Source organism: Crocuta crocuta, unplaced genomic scaffold (genome assembly GCF_008692635.1).
Source record: "Crocuta crocuta isolate KB4526 unplaced genomic scaffold, BGI_CrCroc_1.0 scaffold68, whole genome shotgun sequence".
Classification (NCBI taxonomy): Eukaryota; Metazoa; Chordata; class Mammalia; order Carnivora; family Hyaenidae; genus Crocuta; species Crocuta crocuta.
In genome coordinates, this window is record NW_027532426.1 from 3,749,380 (window position 1) to 3,771,840 (window position 22,461).

Below are 22,461 nucleotides of genomic sequence, written 5' to 3' on the forward strand. Positions count from 1 at the left end.
AGAACCACTAAACTTTATTTTACTTAACATGTTTGCTCCTTTTTTTTTTTTTTTTGAGAGAAAGAGAGAGAGTGCAAGCGAGGGAAAGGGGCAGAGGGAGAGAGAGAGTCTTAAGCAGATGACATGCTCAGCATGGAACCCAACGTGGAGCTCGAGCTCACAACTGGGAGATCATGATCTGAGCTAAAATCAAGAGTCAGATGCTCAACTGACTGAGCTACCTAGGTGCCTTTCTTAAAAAACAAATTTGCTCTTTTTTTTTTTTTAAAGGAAAAAATGAGATCTCTTTAAGTAGGTCAGGTGTCAGCAGTTTTATATGTAGTATATGTAAATGCCGTTAAAACGAATGACCTGTTTAGAGCTGATAAGAGCATCTGTCTGTATTCTTGTTGCTGTCATTTCGGATGAAGAACAAAGCACATCAAAGATTCTGGAGGAAATTTTTTTTTTTTTAAGAAAAGCCAGAGAAGCAACCTATCTATGTTTCCAGCTCTGAATCCTTACTGTGTACTTGCTGATCTTCCTGTGCTGTGTTTTTTAACATTACTGCTGAAGCCATTTGCAGTGAATTTTTGAAATGTTGAAATATTTTGTTTAAATAAAAATATTCTGGGGTGCCTGGGTGGCTCAATTGGTTAAGCATTTGACTTCGCGTCAGGTTCTGTGCCAACTGCTCAGAGCCTGAAGCCTGTTTCAGATTCTGTGTCTCCCTCTTTCTCTCTCTCTCTCCCCCGCTCATGGTCTGTCTCTCTCTGTTTCAAAAATAAATAAAAACTATAAAAAAATTTATTAAAAAATTCTAAAACAGTCTAATACTATATACTATTAAGATCTGCTGTAGACCCAATACCTGGACTATTGTTTATTATTTATGTTTGTTTGTTTTGGGTTGCTGATGTGGCAGGGGCAGGAAGGTNGAGTAGAAAGTAAATATTTAAACAAGTGAAGGAATGGATGATAGAAATAAGATAATGACTGTTACTTTGTGAAATAGTTTGTTCGGTTAATCCAGTAATATTTATATTTCATATTCTTGTCTTAAGGCTACAGATGCCCGGAGGGCTTTTCCTTGCTGGGATGAGCCTGCCATCAAAGCAACTTTTGATATCTCATTGGTTGTTCCTAAAGACAGAGTAGCTTTATCAAATATGGTATGTATGTGTTTGTAAGTATATTTAAATTCTGAGTAAGTGTTTAGAATATTTTGTTTGCTGGTTAGATGGAATAGCAGGAAAATACCTAGCACAATGCTTGATACAGAATGGGAACACAAATGTTAATTTTCTTTATATCCAATAAGCCCTCTTTTTTTAAGTTGCCTTATTTGGAATTTCCCTCCTCATGGAAGAAGTTCCTTATAAACTTTAATTTGGAAAACTAAGTAAGTGATGGGTTTAATAAATATTACCTGAGGAAAAAATCTGACTTTTGTATTAATAATGCTAAAAGATATAGCCATATAATGAAGTGTGTATTTAGGTTTTTGATTGATGTATATTCTTGGAATATGTTCTTTTCACTGATGTCATTGATCTCTTTCATAAAGAGTAAGCATTTACCACTTGAAATATATTGATTAAGACAGCAAGTACCCTATAGCCTGTAATATGAATCTGGGGCACTTGGAAAAGCCTACTGTACCTGGAAATAACTGGCTTTTACCTCATGTATTGGTAGGGAGAATTCCATAGCTATAATGCCATTCTCTTCTTGAATATTCCTAGAAAGGAGAATAATATATTTAACTGAGATATTATTCTACAATTTAGAATGAATGAATTTATCAGTTCTGTCTTGAATAAGTTTTCTTTGGAAGAAAGAATAGAGATATCTTAAGGAAACAGAACCTGAATAGGAAAAAGAGTTAAAGAAATTAGGAGCTCTATAGGTAAAGTGGAGATTCTTCCACAAATTTGCTTAGAACAAGCCTTGGTATAGAGGATGCACTAAATTTAGAAATCTGTACCCTTTGAAATGTAGGTTTCACAATTACACTTCAGTAATAATTATTGTCTTCTATCCTTCTTTCACTTGAAAAGCACTGAGGTCTTACTTAAAACATCCCAGTACCTTACTTAAAACATCAGGGAAAGTTGCTTCTTTTCTCTCACAGATCCTTGGTAGTTTTAACACATTAGCCCCCAACCTCTTAACATATCCTTCTTTTTAAAAAAATTTTTTTTGGGGTGCCTGGGTGGTTCAGTCAGTTAAGCATCCAACTTCAGCTCAGGTCATGATCTCACAGTTCATGGGTTCGAGCCCTGTGTCGGGCTCTGTGCTGACAGCTAGCTCAGAGCCTGGAACCTGCTTCACATTCTGTATCTCCCTCTCTCTCTGATCCTCCCCTGCTCACCCTGTGTCCCTCTTTCTCTCAGAAATAAATAAAACATTAAAAAATAAATAAATAAATGTTTTTCAATGTTTATTTACCTTTGAGAGAGAGAGCTGAGCAAGTGGGGGAGGGGCAGAGAGCGAGGGAGACACAGAATCTGAACCATGCTCCAGGCTCTGAGCTGTCAGTACAGAATCCAAGACGGGGCCCAAACTCATGGACTGCGAGATCATGACCTGAGCTGAAGCCTGAGGCTCAATCGACTGAGCCACTCAGGCGCTTCTGTCCTTCTTAACAGGAGAGATTTTGACAGCATAAAAGCAGTGGTTGAACTGGGATAGATAAGTAAGCAGTACTGGAAAGGAGGAAGGAGAGGCAAGCAACACAGTTTATGGCTAGTATTTGCCCTATGGTATTTAATATAAACCTGTTTAAGTTTTCTTTCTTTCTTTTTTCTTTCTTTTTTTTTTTAAAGAATGTAATTGATCGGAAACCATACCCTGATGATGAAAATGTAGTGGAAGTGAAGTTTGCCCGCACACCTGTCATGTCTACATATCTGGTGGCATTTGTTGTGGGTGAATATGACTTTGTAGAAACAAGGTCAAAAGATGGTGTGTGTGTCCGTGTTTACACCCCTGTTGGCAAAGCCGAGCAAGGAAAATTTGCGTTAGAGGTAAATGTACTTGAAGAGGATTGTTCCAACAGTCCATAACTCCAGGTTGGGGAATTTACATTTCTGATCAATTATTAGTACAGTTATTTATAATTTAGTCTGAAATTTGTTGTGCTACTTTGATTTTATTTTTAATAGAATTTTGGAACTACCAACCTTGGTGTTATATTAACATTTTACAAGATAATGATTAAGAGAATATTAGAGTGGAATTTATTTATCCAGACAGTGGGTGGGAAAATATGTTATGTAGTTTTCATACCAAGTTATAAATGGCTAGCATTAACAAAGTTTGGGACTAAGGTAGTCTCTGGAGGTAGGGCTCCCCAGGGTTGGTTTCTAGTAACTTGAGATGCTTTGGCTTGCAACAGGATTCCTGTGTGGATTTTTATAGGAACTACAGTGAAATATTTATCAGATGGTTCTTTTGTTTATACTTTTGTAGGTTGCTGCTAAAACCCTGCCTTTTTATAAGGACTACTTCAATGTTCCTTATCCTCTACCTAAAATTGATCTCATTGCTATTGCAGACTTTGCAGCTGGTAAAGTAAATTTCATTTTATTGCTGAATTGTAATAACTTTTTTGAATTTTGCGATTTTGAGGAAGAAGTGTGACATATATCAATAAATGTTTATATTTATTTTATGAAGGTGCCATGGAGAACTGGGGCCTTGTTACTTATAGGTATGTTATTGTATTACCCTGCCTTTTCTTTTCAATCACTGATTTCATAAGAGCTTCACTCCTACTTGCAATTGAGTAGCTTCTGCCTTATGATCTGCTATAAATTTTCCTACCTCCCCCACTTCTGTGCACATTTCAGGAATGCACATGAACACCCTCTGGTGCTACTATCTGAGATTGTAAGATTTTAAAGTGAGCATCTGGCATTAGTAACATTTTTAGATCTATTTTTGGCTGAGTTTCTCATTTCGGTGCCTTCTCTTCCTCCCAGGAGTTTCATAGTTATTTTTCCAGCTTGAAGAACCTTCTCTGCTTTAATATTTTCTAGCCAGGGTTTTACATGTCTGTCACCACAATACAAACATGTGGGTTGTATAATTTTTAAAGCCGGGTCTGTAAACAGGTTTTTGCCCCGCCTTCTTCATTGAGTTAAGTTTTGGACAGCCTGCTTAGTGTTCTTTTGGGGACTGTGGAATGCATCTTTCCCCAGTTTGCCAATCCCCTTCTTTTAATGGAAGGACTGTCCTCTCTCTGTCTAGCACAATAACCCCTAATCCCTTAGACTAAATTTTTTTAAAATTTCAAACAGCTGTCCTATTTACAGACTGATGACTAAACTTGTGTCACACCTTTGATCTTCTGTTGTATGAATTATGTTGGAATAGTCTTTAATCTTCTGGAGCCTTTTCTACTCTGTATACTTGGAGGAAATGTTTTCTTGACATCTCCAAAGCCTAACTTGACCGTCTTATTTATTATTTGAATCTCCCTCCCCCATTTGTGCATGCCTGCTTTTATTGCAATACTTTTATTGTTTAAAAAATTTTTTTTTGAACACAGGGAGACTGCATTGCTTATCGATCCAAAAAACTCCTGTTCTTCATCACGCCAGTGGGTTGCTCTGGTTGTGGGACATGAACTCGCCCATCAATGGTTTGGAAATCTTGTTACTATGGTATTTAATATTTTTAAGTGCTCAAATATATTTATCTTCATCCTGCTGCACATTATTTTGGCTACATAGTATTTCAGGTTTGACTAGAACACTGTGCTAAAAAATAATTAATCAGAAAATCTTTATTTTAGAAAATCCACTTTGAAAAGTGTTTACCAAAATCTCCGTGTTAACCATGTGGACATGTGGACAGTCTTTATTCAACACAAAACACTTCCTAAACTGTTGTAGGATTTGCCTACAAATGGGAAGTCATGATACTAATTTGGGTGAGAGAAAGGGTACAGAGATCTCTTAGGTACAGAGATTCCATGCAGTGAGATGCCAGGTTGACCCTAGTTTCTTGAGGATATTTATTATGTAGTTCAGCAGCTGAAAAGTAACCTGATGAATAACAACACGATCTTTGATTAGGCTAAAATGTGTTTAGTGGTCAGTTTTCTCATTGACTAACATGTTAAGTTGAAATTTGATAGAAATGAAAGCAAAGAAAGGAATAACTATAAAATGTTATTAAAATTTCCAACTGGCCTTTTGACATTGTTGTTTATTATAATGTTTGCAATAAATCATCTCTGTCCTTAAGTTTTGACATTTCCCTCTTACTCTAAATAAGTGCTAGCTATGGCTATGGCAGGCAGCTGTGTTAGAGCCTGGAAGCACAGGGTTTAACGCGTGAACTAGAAGTACTCTGAAGAGGAAGAACTAGAGGCTGGAGCCAGCCAGATTCCCTGATAGTATTTTAGGCTGCCAAAGAGCAGAACCTGACTTGGATGTTAGTTGAGTCCATATGTCACAGGAATAAGCAAGAAAGTAAGACATTTAACAACTGTTACATGTCTGAGAGTTTTTAAAGAAAGCCAGCCCTTGAAATTAAACCATGTCCTTTTGCTTTGGATGTTTAAAATTTTACGTTGGGGTGAAAAAAATTTTTGGAATATAATTTCATGTGGAATTAAGTATGCTAGTAAACTACCAGCAGTACATTTTAGTAGGTGGAATGTGCACATTCTCAAATTGCTTTTAAACAACTTTTTACTGGATTTGAGTAATCGTTCTAGTTGTTAGATGTCAGTTGTTTCATTAACTGAAATTTAAGGGCTTAATGACAGGTTGGTGAATAGCTAGCTCTGTACCAGCTTATCTTCGTGGAAGCTACTAGTTAAATAAGCTCACAAAGCACTTAGACAAATAGCCTTTCATCACTTAATATTGAAAATATCTGATCTTTTCAGAATTTGAATGCCTTTTTGTTTTTCACCATTGCTTAACTGACTGAGCCACCCAGGCGCCCCAGTTTTTCACCGATGCATTAGTCCTTTAGCATCTATCATGGATTCTTATATTGATTTCTTTAAGAGAGCAAATCAACTTTAATGAAACTTAGATTACAGTCTCTTTCTAAAAAGTTGATCTTTTTTAAAGTTGATTTTGTCTGTGACTCATTTATTTTCCGTGTCCACTCTACTATTAATTCTTATTAACAGGTGAGAATTTTGTATTCCGTAAATACTTAAACAACATTCATTACTGAACTACTTACTGCCATGATATTTCTGTTAATTTTACCTAATCCTTATATAAGCGGTATTGCTTTTCTGTTCATCTAGAAAGTTTAACTCGTCAATTGATAGTAATTTTTCTCAGTCATTATAAAACTCCTTCCCAGTTTTCCTTGTTTGGTCCTGGTAGCTTTCTGGTTTATCAAACCAACTTTTCCCTGATAGTTTAGGCTCTTGCCTACATTTATCTGCTCCCTTCCCCTTTTCCATATAAGCGCTTCCTCCCCCACCCCCTTCTCCTTACATCTTTTCTACCTTTGGTAATAAAAAGTGACTTAGCTGTGTTTTGAAATGTCCCTCAGGCATAATGCCAGTATCACCAGTAGGCCCTTCTTAGCATCTCCTTTAAACCCTTTTTTTGTTTTGTTCAGACATGTGAGTTATTTATTAAATGTTTTTCACTGAATTTTGGTTTATTAAGTTGTAAGTTGTAGAGTATAGTGGAAGAGACGTGAGTTTTTCAAGTTAGTGGAATGAAAAGCATTTTGTTTTCCTTACATATTTCTTTCTTTTGTTTTTAGGAATGGTGGACTCATCTTTGGTTAAATGAAGGCTTTGCATCATGGATTGAATATCTGTGTGTAGACCACTGCTTCCCAGAGTATGATATCTGGACTCAGTTTGTTTCTGCCGATTACACGCGTGCCCAGGAACTTGACGCTCTAGATAACAGCCATCCTATTGAAGTGAGCCATACTTTTCAGCCATCGGCCTTTGCTCTCAAATTAATGAAAAAATAAGTAATTTGTTATAGAGATACTTAGGACTCCAAAAAGAAAAGAAAATTACATGAGCAATTCACTTGTTTTTATAGCCTATATTATCAGTCTTGAAAATCTCACAAGATTAAGTTCTAATTATGTTTCTTTTTAAGGTAGGCAGTATAAAAATTTGATCTTTGTAGAAGCAAGTGCTATGTACCCATAAACATTGACTAAGTTCATTTTACTGCATAGTATGGGAGAACCATGCCTATTGGGCAGTATGCCTAAGGAAACATTTTGATTCCATTGTTTATTTCAAAGAAAATTCTGAATGTATATTTTTTATTGTTGTCATTGTCTGTTTTTATATATATTTTATTTCTCTTGGCTTAGCCTATCCTTATTTCAGCTAGTTTGTAGGAATAAAGTTTGCCTCTGAAGAACTAGACCATCTACTTTGATATATTTAACCAGGATTCTATATAATTGAAGCCATTACAATTACCTGCAAGAAATAAAATGTTTTTCATCTCTCCCTTCTTCCCTCTCCAGTCCTCCAGTAAACAGATCCATAGTGATTTGCCTCCCAGCAAAGCGGAGCCAGGACCCTCAGAGATGATGGGGATCATGTCATATATTCCACTTTATTAGTATTAGTTACTTGCTTTTTAAGGATCATCATTATGCATTTATCAGTGAGCTAAAGGCAGAAAAGTATCTTATGAGTTAGGAGGGTTTTCCTAGAAAGCCTTTTATGTAATTCAGTATTACAGACTGTCTGCTTCCTGTTATAACTCTGAATCACACTGTCTGCCAGGTCAGTGTGGGACATCCTTCTGAAGTCGATGAGATATTTGACGCCATATCATATAGCAAAGGTGCATCTGTCATCCGAATGCTCCATGACTACATTGGGGATAAGGTAAGAAAGCAACTTTAAAAAATCTTCCATCCTTTTATGGTGAAATCATAGACTTCTGCATGGAAAAACATGTCTGCTTTTATTTAAATTAAGTTCCTAAGTAATTTTTCTAGATTCTAGAAGAATATACTCTGATCTGTTTTATACCTTCATTTCTTTTTATATTGACTCTTGTGGTCTCTTAGATGAATGATGTGTAACATGTTTGGGGGTTGTGTGGGAGGCTGGTAAAACTTAAAAGCAAAAGAGAGAGGCAAAGAGTCTGCATTCTTAAAAGGCAATAGACATTAGAGGGATATGTGCTTTTCAGTAAATTTGACACTCAGGTAATTTGAGCACACTATATGCAGACACACTGTAATTTCCAAGGTCTTAATCTCCTGGATTTTGAAAATTGTGTTTTCTCAGGACTTTAAGAAAGGAATGAACATGTATTTAACCAAGTTCCAACAAAAGAATGCTGCCACAGGTAATCTTTAATAGCTTGAGATAAGTGTTAGCATTCTATCCAGAGTAGGACATTTAATTTTTTTTCTAAATGCTTAACTTTCCATGTGATAGATAGGAAATAGAGTTGACTTATCTGGTGCTGTGTGTTAAGTGATGGATCAACATGAATCAGAGCCCATTAGCCTTCTGGTGCCCTCTAGTAGTCTGGTCTCCATAGCTCGGTGTCCTGCCACTTCCAAGAGTCTGAAGAGTTCTGTTTATTGACCATTGGCCATTAAAATTGCTGCAAATTAACCATTTTTAGGAGTAAACTTGTGGAACGACAGAGTTTCAGTGAAGTAAGGTTTCAGATTTTTAGTGTATAGTGGTCTGTGATATATTGTGAACGGGAGTCCAAAGAAAGAATAACGGTGTGAGTGTTGATTGAATATGAAAAAGAACCAGAGTTGGAGTCTTGAGTTCTTCAGTGAACAAAAATAGTTTAGAAAACAAGATTTATGTAAGGTCGTTAGTATCTAATAGAATGACAAAAATTCAGAGAGGCCCGGCCATGGGCTGTTCCTGAGGTTTATGACCCGTCAATTAAAAATATGTATATCCGGGGGCGCCTGGGTGGCTTAGTCGGTTAAGCGTCCGACTTTCGCTTAGGTCANATCTGTCTGCCTCTCTGTTCAGGACATGACATAATCCTGACACTCTCTCTTCCCACCCCCATATTCACCTGCCATAAAAGTCCATCTCAGTTTATGAAATAGGCATTTTGTTCCTTAAAGCAGAATTACAGAAGAATGTGCTCTTGCAAAATTTCTGAGTCTTTAGTATGCATACACACACACGCACACACACACACACACACACACACACACACACACACACATAATACATGAGGAAAGAACTTTCTGGTTCTTAAGCTGCAATGTACATGAAATAACCCAGGGTCTGTGAAAACATTTCTAATTCAGTAGATCTGAGGTAAGACCTGAGAATCTGCATTTCTAACAAGCTCCTGGGTGAAGCCAGTGTCACTAGTTTTTAGGCCACACTTTGAAAAGCAAGGCCGCCTATGTAGCTTTTAAAGACAGTTGGCAGTTCAAATACACTGCAGTTAGCATCCATCATTTTTAGCCTGTCTCTCCTCACTACCCTTGCCTTAATTCATGCCTTTACAATCTCTCTACTGAATTCCGCAGCTGCTTCCTAACTTACCACTTAATGCTTGCCCCACTCTCTTCAGTTTTTACTTGCTCTGAGGCTAGCCAGGGTTATCCTTCTAAAGCGAATGCCTGATTGCATCACCTACTAACTGAAAACATTTGAGATACTTCAGTCCCTTCACAGTATAGTCCATTCATTTTAAGCCATACATAGTTTTTTTCTTTCTTAATTTTTTTAAATATTTATTTTTGAGAGAGAGAGAGAGAGAGATACACACAAAGTGCGATCTGGCAAGGGGCAGAGAGAGAGGGAGACCCAGAATCCAAAGCAGGCTCCAGGTTCTGAGCTGTCAGCACAGAGCCCAATGTGGGGCTCGAAGTCACAAACTGTGAGATCATGACCTGAGCCGAAATCGGATGCTTAACCGGCTGAGCCACCCAGGTGCCCCAAGCCACACATAGTCTTAGCCAGTCAGCCCTTGCCTACCGTTTCAGCCTCATTGCTGGATATACCCTCTATCTTCAACTTACTGAACATTTGCTATTAGTAATGTTTTCTCTCTTTTCTTATACTTACTTCCTTGTATATAGACAATTTATGTGTCTACCTGGAATGCCCTTCTCCCTTTGTCTGCCCGGTGAACAATTCCTCTTCAAGATGCAGGCCAGAAGCCAACTCTTGTGAAGACTTTATTTTCCTTGAATATTTAAAAAAGTTTATTTATTTTGAGAGAGAGTACGAGCAGGAGAGAGGGACAGAAAGAGAAAGAGATAGGGAGAGAGAGAATCTCAAGCAGGCACCTCACTGTCAGCACAGAGCCCAACGCGGAGCTCAAACTCACAAACATGAGATCATGACCCAAGACCAGATTAAGAGTTGGGTGCTTAATCAACTGAGCCACCTAAGCGCCCTTTCCTTGGATTTTTCCTTAAGGGCTTTTACTCTGTTCATGCCCCCATTATAGCGTGTGTCTCATTGTGTTGCTGTTTTGCTTACTGTGCCACCAGTGCCATTTGACCATATGAGTTTTACTTCAGCCTTAGAGCACTGAGTATTTTTTAACCTGTTAATTGAATGGATATTATGGTTTTAAGTCTGTGGATGATGTTTAGTGGTGATCTTGAATATGTTTGTTTCTGCTATCTTGTTTGAACTCACCTGTTTGCCTTTTCTTTACTATATATGATTTGTGATTTTTGTTTTTAAAAGTAAACTCTAGACCCAACATGGGGCTCGAACTCATGAAACTGAGATCAGAGTTGCACCCTCTACTGACTTAGCCAACTAGGCACTCCTGTAATTTGTGATTTTTTAAAAAAATAACTTGTGATTTTTTAATAAATTGGAACAATTAAGGGCATCTTAAGCTATAAGACTGGTTTTTGTAATAGAGTTTATTTAATGGAGAGGCAAGGGGACATTAATTTCACCCCCTATTTCACGAACCTGAAAGAACCAAAGAATTGGTTAGCAAGGTAGTGTCAGGAGCTATATAAAGTTTCAGCAAATAAAAATGTAAACATTTCAGATTTTCTTTGTTTGTGTTTATCTTCTAGAGGATCTCTGGGAAAGTTTAGAAAATGCTAGTGGTAAACCTATAGCAGCGGTGATGAATACTTGGACCAAACAAATGGGATTTCCCCTCATTTATGTGGAAGCAGAACAGGTAACCTTATAAAAAGTCCTCCTTATAAAATGTCCTCCAATTTGTGTGCTACTGTATTACACAGAATTCAGTCGGTGTTACCAAATTTGCTTTTCTGTACTTTAAGTATTCTAGGTAAGATTTAAACTAGCCCTTGCATTGTTTTCTTGGTGATCTATTATCTGTATACTAAATGGTTTGCCTTCCCCCTCCCCTGCCATCATTAAAATCATGCATACTTGTAGTAGAAAACAAAATGTTGTCTACTCTTATTGTCCCCAAGGAAAACACTGTATACTTGTTGATGTAATTATTTTTTTTTTTTTTAAGTTTATTTATTTAAATAATCTCAACACCCAACGTGGGGCTTGAACTCATGACTTTGAGATCAAGAGTTGCATGTTCTTCCAACTAAGCCAGCCTGGCATCCCTTGATACAGTTCTGAAATGACCAAGTCAGGTTTATTCCAGGACTGTAAAGTTGGTATAACATTTAAAAAAAACTATATTGATTAATAATCACTACATTAACAGGATATAGATAGAAGAACCACATAACTACTTGAATAGATGCAGAAAAAGCATTTGTGAAAATTCAACACCTATTTATAATATCACTCTTAAAAATTAGCATATTTTAAATATTTTATTTCTTCATTTATTTTTAAATGTTTATTTTGAAAGAGAGCATGAGTGGGGAAGGGACAGGGAGAGAGAGAGTCCCAAGCAGGCTCTGTGCTCAGTGCAGACCCCAACACCGGGCTCAATCCCAACGATTCAAGATCACAACCAGAGCTGATATCAAGAGTCGGACACTCAACTGACTGAGCCATTCCGACACCGCTTAAGATTTTATTTTTAAGTAATCTCTACACTCAGTGTGGCATGCAAACACAGCCCCTAGACCAAGAGTCCCATGCTCCACCGTCTGAACCAGCCTGCTGCCCTAAAATTAGTTTTAATGTTGGTTGGGTGGCAATGTGACTTTTGATTAGAATTGCACTATTATTAGTTGAACTGTTACCTGAATTCAGAGAGGTATACTTCAGAATGAGTTGTCTTCCCAACAGGACTGAGCTACCCAGGCGCCCCTGGTCATTGTTTCTTTACTCAAATTTTTTAGCTTTTCAATTCTGTCTCATGTAGTCACTTTATTCCTAAAGGTCGTTGGCCTAATTTGACATTGAATTTGGGTGATGCTAAATTTGGGTGAATTGGGTTATATATTGTATTATTTAAAATATTCTAGGACATATTAACAAATGATAAGTAAAACAGATGATTGCATGTTTGCAAAGTATTTTTTTAAATATGTTCTTGACTTTTTTGACTTTTTTGCTCTTGGTTTTTTAGTTGTTTTTGCAATTTTTCCCCATCTTTTTTTTTTTTTTTTTTTTTGTGCTTCATTGCAAAGTTCATCCTTTGGAACAAGATGTGTGCCTCTTTCATGTTTACCAGTCACTCTAAAAAACTTTGAATTCTGAACATTAAGTCCACATGCTAATCTAAGGTTGCCACTTTCTGGAAGCGGAAGAGCCTAAGTCATAACCTTCTATAAAGATTAAAACAACTTGAAGTATTATTTATTGTTACGTATCCTTGTCAAAATGGTAACACTTTAAAGTTCTTGTCTGTATACATAACCCTTCTGAAGGGCCATATACATAGAACATGGCCTTTTATTTAGAGTCTTGTTATTTGGAGGCCTAAATGAGAAACAGCAACTTTTCTCCCGTTCTGTACTATCATCCTCTTCATCTCTGTTGCACTCGGTGTTCTCATGAGGCATTTATTTGGCTGTACTGGTTTCACCTTCTAGTGAAGTGTCACAGAAGTGTTACCCCCTCCAAAAAGAAAAAAAGTATTGATGCAATTACTAATAGCCTTATGCTTTTTTAGGTAGAAGATGACAGATTATTGAGGTTGTCCCAAAGAAAGTTCTGTGCCAGTGGACCATATGCTGGTAAGCAAATGGCTGTAAGTGGGAGATGAGTGAATGTGGACACCATTCCAATAGTGTGCCAATTAACAGGAAGTAATTACTTATTTTTTAAATATTTTTAGTAGAATTAAATAAAAACAAGGAAATGGTAATAAAATATAGATGAAATCTAGGAAATCAAAAAAGGAAATTCATGAGGTAGTTGTAGTGTTTTGATATTCTTCGATTTTTGAAATTCCGTGTCTCTGTATGTAATTGGAGGCTACAAGGAATGAAGGATAGGAATACCCAAGAAGCTATGTCTCTATCCTTACTCCCTACAAGAAGCCTTGCTGCACATTTGTGTGGGTGGCTAATGTTTTAAGTTCTTGGGCATACTAAGTAAGTAAATAAATAAATAAAGTACAGTGATTATTAGAGTTATTATGTACCAGTTACTGTGCTAAAGCAGTATAGCTGACCCTTATTTTATAGTTTCAGCAACCCTATTGGATAGGTAGTAGTATTTCCTTTCTACAAATGAACGAGCTGAGGCATCACTGGGTCAGTTAAATTGCCCAAGGTCGCCTGTCTAATGAGTTAAAGAGTAGGAATTCAAACAAAATAGTTGGATTCCATGAGTTTATACTAACTCCTGCTCAGCTCTGGCTTTCCAAGTATTTCTACAGATCATTAGATTCTTTGGGTCAGGAAATTAAAAGTACGCTTTTCACCTCCTTTAAAACAATAATTCTTAGTAGGGGGAGGTGTATATCAGAATCCCCTATCCTTTTCATGTTCCACTCTCCAAAATAGGGTACATTCTACTAGGGTTAAGAGGTACACCCTTTCATCCTTAACCTTCCTTAGCATTTAGAATTACTTTTTAAGTAAATCTGTCTGACAAGTCAGCTGACAAGTTTATTGTCTAAAATAAATCCCTAAGTGTCACAGTTTCTGTTTTCTGCCTCATATCTGTAATCTGCATTGTAGGTTAACTATGACTTTTTAGTGATGGAATCCATCAGCTCTAGGGTGTATCCTGTCTATCTCAGAAATGAAATCAACCCTTCACTATGTATACCTGTTACGAACTGCACCTTAGACTATTTTTAAATGCTGTATGAGAACTTTCACCTACTTGAAATTTCTATTACAGTAAAATCATTACTGTCTCTATTACTCTGTAAAGGGAAATGATGAAGTTAAAATCACTATGTTTGTGATACTAGAACTAAAGAAACTGTTCTCTTTTTCTTTTTTTAGGCTATTGTGATTTTGTTAATAAATTCTCTCTGCCTTTACACTAGTATTATTTGGGTTGTGGAAGAGTTTATGTACCATTGAAAATGAGCTGTTGGCTTAACAGTTAGATTCAAGCTCATATGTAAGCTGCTAGTCCTCTCTCTCCACCTTACCTTCTATTTCTTCCGGTGGCAAATTTATTTTTCAAGTTTTCTATATGTTTTTCTCTTGCTTAAGGAGAAGACTGTCCCCAGTGGATGGTTCCTATCACAATCTCTACTAGTGAAGACCCTAACCACGCCAAACTGAAAATTCTGATGGACAAGCCAGAGATGAATGTGGTTTTGAAAAATGTCAAACCAGACCAGTGGGTAAAGGTGAGTCCAGAAATAGCCCGGCCATTTTTATCTTACCTAAATGAATTGATTTCTCTCACTTCCCTTTATCCATCTTATGGCTGGCTCTAAATTCTGTTTTAGTTCAGACAAGGACTTGCAAAGACAAAAACATTACTAAACTTTCCTGTGTGAAATTTAAGGCCAATTTTCAAATAATACTGTCTGATATCTTCCCTAAGGTAAGGGAGTGGTACATGAGCAGATAAAAAGGATATGATCAAAGGGGAAAAAATAATAGGTTATGCGTAAAGTCACATTAACCAAAAGATTTGTAGTCTTGCACCTTCAAACTGCGCTGTCATTGTAATGAGACGTTAACCTCCATGATGTGCTGTCATTGTGTCTGTACAGCTATCATCAGGTGAGGCCACATGTGTAATAATGAGTTTGTGTCAATGAAATGTGAAATTCCTGTAACTGGTGTTTTAAAATCATTTCATAAAAATAATAGTTGGTAAAGATTATTTCACATTATTCTGTAGTCTGCACCATTCATAATGAAAAATTACCTACTACAAACTTTTCTCCCAATTAAAGGTTCCTAAGAGGAATTACACATTATCTCAGATATTTGTATATGTATATGTGTGTATATATATGTATGTATGTACGTATATGTGTATATGTATATATATATGTGTGTGTATACATGATTTTAAAAAAAAGTATACTAAGTGGAGGGGCACCTGGGTGGCTCAGTCAGTTAAGGGCTGACTTCAGCTCAAGTTTGATCTCACAGTTTGTGAGTTTGAACCCTATATTGGGCTCAGTGCTGACAGCTCGGAACCTGGAGCCTGCTTTGAATTCTGTGTCTCCTTCCCTCTCCTGCTTGCATTCTATCTCTTTTCTCTCTCAAAAAATAAACATTAAAATAAATAAACAAATAAATCTTTAAAAATGTAGATAGACACACACACATACATACCCAGTAGAATAACTATGTTACCATTTGAAATTACATCTGGAAGATTATGTACCTATATGAAATTTTTCTTCTAAATGTGAAAAACCTATGTATGCTGTGATTGTAATTGGGTAAATAAAGATAATATTCCTGCAGTAAAAGGTAAGGATTAATAAAATAGCAGTCGTAATATTGTGAGGTGACTTTAAAAAATACTTATAGGAGTGCCTGGGTGGCTCAGTCAGTTAACATCTTACTCTTGGTGTCAGTTTAGGTCATGATCTCATGGTTGTGGGATTGGCCCTGCCTCAGGATCTGTGCTGAGCATGGAGCCTGCTTGGGATCCTCTCTCTCCCTCTCTGCCCTTCCTCCCCTGCTCATGCTCACTCTCTTTCTCTCTCAAAATGAATAAATAAGATTTTAAAAATAATTACATATAAATAGTAAAATATATCTTTTACTGTTATTTTGCCTTTAAAGTATATTGTAAATAAATATCAAAAATATTTTTCCCTTTTGGTAAATAGCCTATAGAGAATAATGACAGTCCATGACTATCTCCCTCCCCAAATTATATGAAATTACCTTTAAAGTCTATGCAATTCTTTAAAACCTAGGACCTGAGCATTGTTTTTCTATTGAGACTCTGGGCTCAAGTAGATGAGTGTTTGTAAAGGCTTAGTCTTCCTCAGAGATTCCACTGTCCATGTGTTCTTACATGTAGTAACTATTTTCTGTAAACTTAAAACTGTCCATTAAGAGTAAACATTCCCCCCTCCCTGCCACGTCCTTCCTACGTCTCTCACTCTGACCCCCACCATGTCATGTTTCTGTTTTCTTTTGCCTCTATTTTCATCTTTGACAACCACTTTCTGTCTTTATGTGTTGTTTCATTTTAGTCCCTGCTTGCATATGTGATCTTTGTTGTTTTCACACAGATATTCTGAAACCAAAACTCTTTTCACACTTGCAAGCGACTGTTTTAAAAAACAAATGAATAGGGCGCCTGGGTGGCTCAGTTGGTTAAGCCTCTGACTTTGGCGCAGGTCATGATCTCATGGTTCACGAGTTCAAGACCCATGTTGGGCTCTGTGCTAACAGCTCAGAGCCTGGAGTCTACCTCAGATTCTGTGTCTCCCTCTCTCAATCTCTGCCCGTCCCCTACTTGTGCTCTCTCTCTCTCAAAAATAACATTTAAAAATATTTAAAAACAAAACAAAACGAATAGAAATATTTAATTAATAATCTCCATTGGGTATCTTTTCAGTTAAACCTGGGAACAGTTGGGTTTTATCGGACCCAGTATAGCTCAGCCATGCTGGAAAGTTTATTACCTGGCATTCGTGACCTTTCTCTGCCCCCTGTGGATCGACTTGGATTACAGAATGACCTCTTCTCCTTGGTGAGCCTCTCTCAAGTAGTATAATGGATTTTGTTGATTAAAGGACTTTGTTTTTCCTGGAGTATCTGACTGAAACATAATTAGAAGAATATGGTTCTTCCTGAAGGTTGAACACCTTTGGGACTAGAGCAAATGACTGATTATTAATTAACATGACAAGGTTGAACCTATATAATTTACCAGAAACAAATCCCATGTCACTACTCCTAAGCCAGCTTTTTGCAACCAAAAACGATCCTTTGTAAGGGAGAAATTCTTTTCAGTGGAAATAGGTATGAGCCTTGAAGAAATTTCCCTACTGATGTATTTTTAAAATAATTGATTCAGAGTGATTTATATTTTTATAAAATAGTGATTGTACTATCTAGAATTTTTTAACTTTCCATTACTACTCAAATAATAGCCCATTAGCTTTAGACTTATATTTATGTGGGGCACCTGGGTGGCTCAGTCAGTAGAGCATCTGACTCTTGATCTCAGGTCATGAGTTCAAGCCTCACATTGGTGTGGAGCCACCAAAAAAAAAAAAAAAGAATTATATTTCTTTTGGCTTTGTTCCAGAAAGGATTTAGTATCAGCAATTAGAATTATTTTTATGATTCTAACATAGGTTAGATAATTTCCAGATGTCTTTGTGATAAAATTGTCAGATTCTTCCCAGTGTTCCTTTTTAAAGTGGACTTGAATTTTCCCTCCCCTCTGCAGTAACTGGTTTTGGATTCCTCCTTTGTATAAACACAGATTAGCATTGATGCACAAAATCTCACATCTGCTGATCTCATTGCTGAGAGAGACCTGTCCCAGGAGAGCGGTGTGTTTGTGCAGTTGGCTGCTGTAACACAAGTCCTTTTTCCTAGCTCTGTTAGTGAATTCTGAAAGGCCTCTGAATTTGTAGTGCCTTTCAGTTTGCCTTCTTTCAGAAATGAGTAAAGGACAGACTGAAGTTGACACAGTTTGCAGGTCCAGTTTTGAAAGAGCCTCTGTCAAAAACCAAAGCCCTAACTATTTTTGCATCTTTTCTGAAAGTATGAGAAGTTTAAAAATAAAAACAAAGCCAAGGCCCAAGAAACTGGATGGAAATAGGAAGTTAACAGCTTTCTTTCTTGCTTTCTTTTTTTTTTCCTCTCCTTCTCACTGAAGTATAGTTGATGCACATAGTGTTACATGCATATATAGTGTTACGTCAGTTTCAGGTGAACAACATAGTGATTCCACATGTCATACCTCATGCCGTGCTCACCACAAGTGTAGCTATTGCCTGTCCCCAAAGTGTACTTTTTTTAGTTGCTCTGTCATAAACAGTAAAAAAGTAAATAAGGAATGTTGTCATGATAGGAGTTTTATTCTAAGTCTCCTGTATTTACGTAGTCTCATTTCCTTTAAACCAATGAGATGACTAACTAGCAGTAGATAATGCTGAAAACGCATGTTTGTGTTTTTTTGTTTTGTTTTTGTTTGAAGACTAGATTAATTTATGTTTTTTCCTATCCCAGGCTCGAGCTGGAATCATTAGCACTGTAGAGGTTCTAAAAGTCATGGAGGCTTTTGTGAATGAGCCCAATTATACTGTATGGAGCGACCTGAGCTGTAACCTGGGGATTCTCTCAACCCTCTTGTCCCACACAGACTTCTATGAGGAAATCCAGGAGTTTGTGAAAGATGTCTTTTCACCCATAGGGGAGAGACTGGGCTGGGACCCCAAACCTGGAGAAGGTAATGGATGTACTAAATGGGGAAGGAATTGATGAGAAATGTGGCCCTTTTTTCTCCACTGTGGTTAACAGTATCAGTAGCATCTTTGTATCTGCCGGACGTTACTGTGTATTCAGCTCACCAGGAATTAAATCTTAATTCTTTTCAGTTTCCTCGTAAAGTTACATGGGTCACCTACATAAAAACAGTGGTGGTTATATGTATTCACTGCTAAATACGATTTGTAAACAACACAAATGGTGGAAATAGAAGCCTTTTTATGGCATTCTAAAAGCCCATCTATAGTCAAGAAAAGCTAAAAGGAATTTTAGATGATTTTATTTATTATTACTATAAATAGCAGCCACTGTATATGTAGGACTTGGAAAGATACTGAGAGACAGTACATGAATTAAGGGAGTTACTGACTTTCTACATGAGTTCTCTCTTCTGATTATTTCCATAATCCTATATTTACTTTTTTGCTGTCATTAAATGTTGGGAGTGGTGATCTTAGGGCTTTATATATAATTATTTTCTATCATCTGCAAATAACTAAAGATGATATTTCATCCTAACAGTCTTGATCTGGGAGCCTTTTGCAATAAGAACAACATTTATAGTTATCTAGAGCTCTGTGTTTTCCCCTCGTGGATTCCACAAATATTTATGTGCCTAGTAAATACCAGGTACTATTCTGAGAGCTGGTGTGGCTCCTGTGTAGCTTACATTCTAGTGAGAGACACAGCAAACCATTGAACAAATGATATTTTAGGTGGCAATGAGTATCATGAAGAAAAATAAAGTTAGGTAAGGTAGATAGAGAGTACTAGGCCAGTATATTCTAGTGTGGTCAGGGCAGCAGTCACTCATGATGAGGTGATAACATGAGCATAAGCAGAGACCTGAGAGAGAACCGTGAGGCCATCTGGAGCGAAATGGTCCAGGTAGGGAACAGCCTGTGCAGGAGACCTGAGGCAGGAGCACACTTGGGTTGTTCAAGGAATAACAAGGAGGCTAGTTATGTCAGGACAGAGTAAGTGAGGGGGACAGGGTGGGAAGCAATTCAGCTCCTGTAGGACCTGTGGACCTAGTACATTTTTGACTTTCACAGTTAGTGATGTGAGAAACTGACGTGAGAGTTGATGCACAAGAACGTGACTTGATGTGCTCAGCTGAGACAGGAACAGGGAGACAGATTACAGAGCTGTTCCAGCCATGCCGTCGAGGTGCTGGGTGCAGCTCACACTTGTAAGTGGCAAATTCTGTGTGTGTTTTGAAGGTAGAACTGAACCTATTTGGTGGTGGGCTGACTGCTAGGGGAGAAGGAGGAGCCACCACATTCTGGCCTGAGGACCGGAGGAGTGACGTTGCCAGTTACAGAACGAGACGGTGGTAGAAGCTGGCTGGGGACCGAGGGACCGAGGAAATCTGGAGCTAGGTGTTGGATGTGTTAGCTTAGACATCCAGGGGGAGAGTTATGAAGCCTAGAGGTTTAGGCCCAATAAATCCATTTTGTGTAGATGGTGTTTACAGCCACGAGGCTGGACGAGATCACGCAGGGCCCAGCCTAGACTGAGGTCTGAGGACTAGGTCCTAGGCTAGGCCAAGACTTGGAGATTAGGTGGAAGAGGAGGAATCCTTCACAAGGGAGACTGGCCACTGAGGAGGGAGAGTCAGGAGGCAGGAGCTGTCCCAGGCATCTTAAGCAGCATTGCAGAAGGACAGTCAGCCACCATGACAGCTGCTGCTCTGAGTCTGGCGAGATGGAGGAGAATTGGCGATGCTGTCGGCAGGTTCTGTGGAGTGGTGGGTTCTCCAGAGCGGCAGGAGGGAAAGCAAACGGCACATTCAGACAATTTTTTAAAGGAGTTTTTGCTGAAAAGGGGCTCAGAGAAAAGGGGATAGTCTGGGGAGAGATGTGGGGTCAATGGAGGTATTTATTTTTATCAAGTAGGAGATTTTATAACATGTTTTAGTGCTGATGACAATGCTGGAGTAGTCATAGGAAAATGTGTGATGTGAAAGAGAGGGTGGTAATTGCTGGAGCGACGGCCGAGTGATGGAGGAGAGTTGGGACCCAGGGGAGGGTGTGCTTTAGACAGGAGCACAGAGCCCTAGAAATGAAATGCAAGAGGGTACTGGGGTCAGATCCAGGCAGGTGGGTGGATGTTGTATTCTCTTTTACGGTGATAATATGTGAAGATTTTGGGGCTCAAAGACACCTTAGTATATGTGCTGCTGAAGCGAGCACAGAGACACCTTAATGAAATAGGGAGAATACCTTTAGTTTTCTAGTTTTATAGATGGAAGAATCAAACAGCAAAATAACAAAACAATGGGGCACCTGGGTGGCTCAGTCGGTTAAGCATCTGGCTTTGGCTCAGGTCTCGATCTCATGGTTCATGGGTTCGAGCCCCATGTTGGGCTCTGTGCTGACTGCCAGCTCAGAGCCTGGAGCCTGTCTTTGGATTCTGTGTCTCCCTCTCTCTCTGATCCTCCCCTGCTCATGCTGTCTCTGTCTCTCCTTCAAAAAAATAAATAAAACATTTAAAAAAACTTTTTAAAAATAACAAAACATTGCCTTGTGTCACACAGCAAGTCAGAATTATAAATTGGTTCTTCAAAGAACCTCACTAGTGTCCTGTTGTGTTATGTATTGATTTCCTATTGTTTTCTCAAACTTACTTTTTTACTGAGTTATGATTTAAATGTAGCAAAATGCAGAGTTTAAATGTTTCTTGGGGTGCCTGGGTGGGCACAGTTGGTTAAGTGTTCAACTTCGGCTCAGGTCATCTCACAGTTCATGGGTTCCAGCCCCACGTCAGGATCTGTGTTGACAGCTCAGAGCTGGAGCCTGCTTCCGATTCTGTGTCTCCCCCTCTCTCTGCCCCTGTCCTGCTCGCCCTCTCTCTCTGTCTCTCTCAAAAATAAATAAACATTAAAAAAATTTAATGTTACAGTTCAGCGACTTTTGACAAAAATACACCGAAGAGGTTGCCTCAGGGCCCCTTCCCAGTCAGTCCTTGCCAGGAGGGTTCCCCTCTCCATCTCCTGCAAGCAAACACTTTTCTGCCTTTTTTTCACCCTAGAGGCTTCTAGAGGCTTCTCTCACTTAGTGTAATGTGCTTGAGACACATCCAGGGTGTTCATTCCATTTTATTGGTTAGTGGTGTTTCATCATATGTACCATGACTTAGCTTGTCTATTTTGGTATTGCAGTCCATCATTGCTAGTGTTAACCTTTTTTTTACACATAGTTAGTATATAATAAAATGTACCTTTTAAAGGATACAATTCAGTCTTTTTTAGTTTATTCACAACGTTGCACAACCATCACCACCATCTAATTCCAGGATCATTTCTTTAACCTCCCAAGAAACTCCATGCCCATGGCAGTCACTCCCCATTCCCTGGCAGTCCCGGTCCCTGGCAACCACTCATCTGCTTTCTGACTATGGATCTGCCTAAACTGGGCACTTCCTGTAAGTGGAATCCTACCCTGTGTAGCCTTTTGTGTCTCACTTGTATCACTTAGCAGAATGTTTCCAAGGTTCATCCATGTTGCCACCTCTATCAGGACCGCCTTCCTTGTATAGCTGAATAGTATTCTACTGCATGGATATACCTCATTTCGTATTTTCATAACTTGGTGGGTGTTTGGCTGGTTTCTACTTTTTGACAGTTGTGAATTACTGCCGTGAACATGCGTGTACAAGTTTTTGTGGACATAACACTTTTCATTTCTATTGAGTGGAATTGCTGGATCATGAGGTAACTCTGTTTAACCTCTCTAGGAATTGCCAGACTGT

The 22,461-nt window shown here is 38.1% G+C and overlaps 1 protein-coding gene across 1 annotated transcript in view; it reads left to right on the top strand.

Moving 5' to 3' along the window:
• Positions 1-22,461, top strand: part of NPEPPS (aminopeptidase puromycin sensitive) — a 93,394-nt gene that overhangs the window by 62,529 nt on the left and 8,404 nt on the right. Inside the window, exons 5-17 of the mRNA XM_077779310.1 lie at positions 1,044-1,151; positions 2,808-3,008; positions 3,454-3,550; positions 3,661-3,694; positions 4,535-4,649; positions 6,733-6,897; positions 7,733-7,837; positions 8,246-8,306; positions 10,999-11,108; positions 12,987-13,050; positions 14,491-14,630; positions 16,823-16,957; positions 18,451-18,670. Coding sequence (XP_077635436.1) covers positions 1,044-1,151; positions 2,808-3,008; positions 3,454-3,550; positions 3,661-3,694; positions 4,535-4,649; positions 6,733-6,897; positions 7,733-7,837; positions 8,246-8,306; positions 10,999-11,108; positions 12,987-13,050; positions 14,491-14,630; positions 16,823-16,957; positions 18,451-18,670 — 1,555 coding nt within the window. The remainder of the gene's footprint in view (positions 1-1,043; positions 1,152-2,807; positions 3,009-3,453; positions 3,551-3,660; positions 3,695-4,534; positions 4,650-6,732; positions 6,898-7,732; positions 7,838-8,245; positions 8,307-10,998; positions 11,109-12,986; positions 13,051-14,490; positions 14,631-16,822; positions 16,958-18,450; positions 18,671-22,461) is intronic.